Consider the following 6207-nt stretch of genomic DNA (forward strand, 5'->3'; position numbering starts at 1 on the left):
CGGGGATACAGGCACAGGTACTTGGATCCTGCGCTCAACCTTTATGGACCCCGGCCCAAGTGCCAGGGCATTAGGGCCTCATGCCCGGCCTTGATGGATCCAAGCACGGGTGTTGGGGGCCAAGGCACGGACACTAGGGTCATGGGCCTGACCTCACGGATAGTGACGTGTGCCATTGCACCACGAAAATGTTTGTTTGGAAGGACATTATCAAATTTTAAAGGTCTCTTTAAATATAAAAACTACTACAGCAGAGCTGCTAAGCACCAAAAGCTTGTTTCTTAGCAAACAATCAGTTTCTTTTTTAAGTAATGATAGCGCTACTCAATGCCAATCGCATCACATGATGATAGTGCCGCTCGAAAAGGATTTCTGTTCTTTTGAAGTAATGATGCAACCTTCAAGCAATGAAAGTACACTACAAACTAATATTCTAGCATTACAGAAACCACACAAAACCTTATTTAAACTAAAACTTGTATGGGCCGCCCGGGCTGGGCGGGGCCTCAAACCCTATGCCTAGGCTCGGCTTAAACATCGATCGGGCCTAAAGGAAGCACCGGGCTCACCCAAGAGATCCTAAATTCATGACTAAGTCCGACCATTTTCTAGGCGGGCCGTCGCGTCATCCAACCCATGATCTAGTCTACTAGCTACGAGTATTTATGGTGGAATCCCGATTTGCAATGTATAGTGAAAATATTACTATCTCGTTGGACATGCCAAAAAGAGGTTAGGAATAGGATTGACACAATGAAACATGTGAGAATGCTCTTCTTAAAATGCTAGATAAGTATTTTTGTCTATAAAATCGGTATATGGAGATAAGTGATTGATTCCAAGTTCGTATTCTAACGAGTAAAGCATATTCAACGTCTAACGACAGATCGCGACATCATTTGATATACTTATTTTGCAAATCGGTCTGTTTATACTTAGCATTTCAATATTATACTTTGACGTCCAATGTGAGTCCGGCATATATGATAATCCGATGAACTAAGATCACAGGACTATCTAAACGCAGTTGTTGATTTGTCATACTATAATAAAAATTAGATCAATGTTTGATCTGTAATCCATCACAACCCTAGCGGATGTGACCAATTTTTCCGCCCCACTTACCCCCGCTCTATAATAATTTCAAACTTAAAAGTTTCAAGTTAAATTATTCGGCAAACATAACTTAAATTATGTGCAAAAAAGTAGAATTTGGAATCCTTTGGTCTATCAGCATAAAGTATGGTATAGAAAATTCCCATGACCAATTGATGAGAAAAGTGAAAAAAAAAATCATTGGAAGTATCCACATTAATATTGGAATCTATGTGAAAAATAAGGAACTTTATATTACCAAAATATTACGACGTATATAGAAAAAGACTAGCGTAATACTAGAAATCTCCAAAAATTAAACATAGGACGGGGCGGATTCGTGGGGGCCAGACCGACCACCTCCGGCCCTACTGCATGCGTGGCAAGAAAATTCGTCACTCCCCATCACAAACAATCGTTTCTATCGCGTATAAAAATAAAGAGATGAAAAATATTTTTACCGTTCACGAAAATATTGAAACATAATCTGTTGCCCATAATTGTTAATCATTTTAATTTTTACGAAGCAAACGGAGCCTGAGTTGGACTAGAGTGAAACAAAACAAGCTCGTGCAGGGACCAAATTGAAAAAAAGCAAACCCACGACACGCCAAAACTAGAAAACACGCGAAAATGCAGTGGTCGAAAGCGTAAATCCTCGTCCCCTCTTTTTGAAAATTCGACAAAATGAAACCCCCGGTGACGAAAGCTCGGGTCGAAGAAGGATCTAGAACCCTAGGGCGAGCACCACTATATAAGCTCCTCCTCAGTCCTCGCTCCGCAACTCTTCAGTCCCCCCCCCACCAAAAACCCTAATCTCCTCCTGCCGATCTGCCGTGAGCACCCCTGCTTCCTGCGTTGCGCCGGCGAAGAATCGAGGGCGGCGATGGCGGAGACGGAGACGTTCGCTTTCCAGGCCGAGATCAACCAGCTCCTGAGCCTGATCATCAACACCTTCTACAGCAACAAGGAGATCTTCCTCCGCGAGCTCATCAGCAACTCTTCCGACGTGAGTTGTTTCTTCCTCCCGTGATCCGTTTCCGTTTCGTTTTTAAGGGGAGCTCCGCTCGTGTTTGAGTGTTTCCTTCTTTTTCGTTCGCGAGATCGCGTCGCTTTGTGTTTGGATTTAGCCTGTTGGAGTGTGCGCGCGAGCGAGGATCGCTCGCTGTTGTCGTGATTGTGATGTGATCTGACGCTCGCGTTTAGGGGCGTGTTAGTGTTCCGTGAGGTCTTTCGGTGGAAAACGTGTGCTTTAGTTTGCGATGCTTGCTGCTGGATAGAGCATGTCCTGTTGACTGCGTAGGAAGTCAGTATACATTTTTCGCTGTGGTTTTGGAAATCGTAGCGTGTCGAAGGTTTGATCGCGAGGGTATAGTGATGGTTGAGGATGGCGTGGAATTGCCCGCTTGTGCTTTGTTTGGAAAGCTGATGAAATCTATTGTACATGTTGCTGCTCGTTATTGGGGTAAACTTTTAGGTTGGTGCTTGTGGTAAGTTTGTAGTGGAACACGATGGGAAGGTCTTCATGTGGGAATAAGATTAGCTTCTGAGAATTCCTCTTATGACCGTAGTGATTTATTAAACTGAAGGTTGAGAAATCGTTCTTCTGTATGCTGGTTTTTGGGGATCGTCTGCTCTTGTCTAAATCTAAATTGTACGTAAAGATGATTGTTCGTATGAACCTGTTGATTTATTGTATTCATTTGATTTTATATTTGAAAATTCTTTACTGGGGCCAACAGAATACGGTGTAAGTAGAATGATGTGGCTCATCTAGTTCTCTGTCTCTTTCTTGGAACTGAATATAAACTCAAATTTCTTCAGGCTCTTGACAAAATCCGCTTTGAGAGCTTGACTGACAAGAGCAAGCTCGATGGTCAACCAGAGCTCTTTATCCACATTATCCCTGACAAAGCAAACAACACACTGTCCATCATTGATAGTGGGATTGGGATGACCAAAGCAGGTCAGTAATTTGGTGCTTGGTTCCCGACATAGAGTCCTGATTTCACCCTTACCTAATGTATAGTTGTTTGCTAATTGTTGAATTTGTTTCTTCAGATTTGGTGAACAATCTTGGTACCATTGCCAGATCAGGAACCAAGGAATTTATGGAAGCACTAGCTGCTGGTGCTGATGTGAGCATGATTGGGCAGTTTGGTGTTGGTTTCTACTCCGCTTACCTTGTTGCTGAAAAGGTGATCGTCACTACTAAGCACAATGACGATGAGCAGTATGTGTGGGAATCCCAAGCTGGTGGATCTTTTACTGTCACCAGGGACACTTCTGGTGAGAATCTTGGCAGGGGAACTAAGATCACTCTTCACCTTAAAGAAGACCAGCTTGAGTACCTTGAAGAGCGTCGTCTGAAGGATCTAATCAAGAAGCACTCTGAATTCATTAGCTACCCTATTTCCCTCTGGGTTGAGAAGACCACTGAGAAGGAAATTTCTGATGATGAAGATGATGAGGAAGACAAGAAGGATGAGGAAGGAAAGGTTGAGGATGTTGATGAAGAAAAAGAGAAGGAAGAGAAGAAAAAGAAGAAGATCAAGGAAGTTTCTAATGAGTGGTCTCTGGTGAACAAGCAGAAGCCCATCTGGATGAGGAAGCCTGACGAGATCACGAAGGAAGAGTACAGTGCCTTCTACAAGAGCCTGACCAACGATTGGGAGGAGCATCTGGCTGTGAAGCATTTTTCAGTTGAAGGTCAGCTTGAATTCAAGGCCATCCTTTTTGTTCCGAAGAGGGCTCCTTTTGATCTCTTCGATACCCGCAAGAAACCCAACAACATCAAGCTCTATGTTCGCCGTGTCTTTATCATGGACAACTGTGAGGAGATCATTCCTGAGTATCTTAGCTTTGTGAAGGGTATCGTAGACTCTGAGGACCTTCCTCTCAACATTTCCAGAGAAATGCTCCAACAGAATAAGATCCTGAAGGTTATCAGGAAAAATCTTGTCAAGAAATGTGTTGAACTCTTCTTTGAGATTGCTGAGAACAAGGAGGACTACAACAAATTCTACGAGTCATTCTCGAAGAACCTCAAGCTCGGTATTCACGAGGATTCTCAGAACAAGGGAAAGCTAGCTGAGTTGCTTCGTTATCACTCCACCAAGAGTGGTGATGAGATGACCAGTCTCAAGGACTATGTGACTAGAATGAAGGAGGGCCAGAGTGACATCTACTACATCACTGGTGAGAGCAAGAAGGCTGTTGAGAACTCCCCATTCTTGGAGAAGCTTAAGAAGAAGGGCTATGAGGTGCTGTTCATGGTTGATGCCATTGACGAGTATGCTGTTGGCCAGCTCAAGGAATTTGAGGGTAAGAAGCTTGTTTCAGCGACCAAGGAAGGTTTGAAGCTCGATGAGAGTGAGGACGAGATGAAGAAGAAGGAAGAGCTGAAGGCCAAGTTTGAGGGCCTGTGCAAGGTTATCAAGGATGTTTTGGGCGACAGGGTCGAGAAAGTCGTCGTCTCCGATCGTGTGGTCGACTCACCATGCTGCTTGGTTACTGGCGAGTACGGGTGGACTGCCAATATGGAGAGGATCATGAAGGCACAAGCATTGAGAGACAATAGCATGGCTGGTTACATGTCGAGCAAGAAGACCATGGAAATCAACCCCGAGAACGCCATCATGGACGAGCTCAGGAAGAGGGCAGATGCGGACAAGAACGACAAGTCGGTGAAGGACCTCGTCCTTTTGCTCTTTGAGACCGCACTCCTGACCTCCGGCTTCAGCCTCGACGACCCCAACACATTCGGCAGCAGAATCCACAGGATGTTGAAGCTCGGCCTGAGCATCGACGAGGAAGCAGGTGATGGTGATGCGGACATGCCTCCTTTGGAGGATGCGGATGCTGACGCTGACGCTGAGGGCAGCAAGATGGAGGAAGTCGATTAAATTCCACCGCAACTTCCGGATGTTCTGAACTCTTTTATCATCTCGGGGCTTTAGTTTTTTGTCATGGCTTCATCATTAACGTTTAGGTCAATTGATGAAGCTTTAGATTTTGGGTTATTTCTCTTATGCGCTCTTCGACTCTCTTAACCGTTTCTTTACTTATAGTAGCAACTGCGGCCCTTTTTGGGCACAGGGAGTTCTCCGTCAGTCGACCCCATTTTGCTTTTGGATTGTGTTGTTTTTATCATGTTGGTCGGATCATGAGAAAGGTTGGCTCAATGATTTATATCTCTAGCTGTTATGAGAAGTGTAGGTTCGACAGGGAGTAACGAGTCGCGATCCAATGCGAATTATTAGTCGATTTCGCATCTTGGATCATATCGCTTTAAGACAATTTTATCGAAGGACAAATTGGAAGGCTTGTTGCAGACATTGAGGAATCACCATCGGGTCGGTCGCATTCTTCGGGATCCGGGAGTAGTAAGGATGTAGCAAAACAAAGCATTCTCCTCTCTTTCCATACCAATCCCGACGTCATAGTCTCTTTTGCGTTTGTCTCTTTAAAATGTGTTCGAACCAGCGTGGAGGAAACTTCGTGTTAGTCAATTCGCTTTGCACTTTATCGATGTTTTCCCGTTTAAGGTCCTTCCTCAACTAAGAAGAAATCTTAAGTTCCGGGATCAAATCGGAAATCACGGCAGTTTCAGGGGTCAAAGTGGCGATTTCAGGGGTCCTTACTGGACTAAAGAAGAAGCTTTTGGAATGTTCACGTCGAGTTGCAGAATAGCATCGCGATTCCATTTCGGTCGCGCGTGCAAAGAATTGCGACTGGGATCGTTGGTAACTTCGGGTTTTCCTCGAAGGTTGTTAGGGTAATATTTTCTTGCACAGGGTGTAAATTTCAATGGCAATTGTCAGATAGCTCTACGTCGGTTATGTAACTACATTGCTCAACATAATTGCATGTGCGTAACTTGTAAAGAAGATATCCAAGTTAGGACCCTTGAACGTCGCCCTCGCCACTTGAACCTATGTCTCGTTCCCACCCCATTTGGATTGCCGCTCGCCATGGCCATCTCCAGCTACTTCTCTCTCTTTCTCTTTCGATCTCGACTACATAAAGTCAACCCAATCTCTAACAACAACAACAACAAAAATCGAGCAACCACTAATGATCCGTTTGTTTCAGGAAACGAAAACGAATTGG

At 44.4% G+C, this 6207-nt stretch overlaps 1 protein-coding gene across 1 annotated transcript; it reads left to right on the forward strand.

Moving 5' to 3' along the window:
• The first annotated feature begins 1893 nt into the window (after positions 1-1893).
• LOC130136074 (heat shock cognate protein 80) lies at positions 1894-5288 on the forward strand. The gene is made up of 3 exons (XM_056306100.1): positions 1894-2104; positions 2920-3061; positions 3157-5288. Exons 1-3 carry the CDS (start codon positions 1982-1984, stop codon positions 4998-5000), a joined length of 2109 nt encoding a protein of 702 aa, XP_056162075.1. The 5' UTR covers positions 1894-1981; the 3' UTR covers positions 5001-5288.
• The last annotated feature ends 919 nt before the right edge of the window (positions 5289-6207 follow it).

The sequence above is a fragment of the Syzygium oleosum genome, unplaced genomic scaffold (assembly GCF_021117445.2).
Source record: "Syzygium oleosum isolate NSW1041296 unplaced genomic scaffold, Sole_v2.1 Sole_v2.41, whole genome shotgun sequence".
Taxonomy (NCBI): Eukaryota; Viridiplantae; Streptophyta; class Magnoliopsida; order Myrtales; family Myrtaceae; genus Syzygium; species Syzygium oleosum.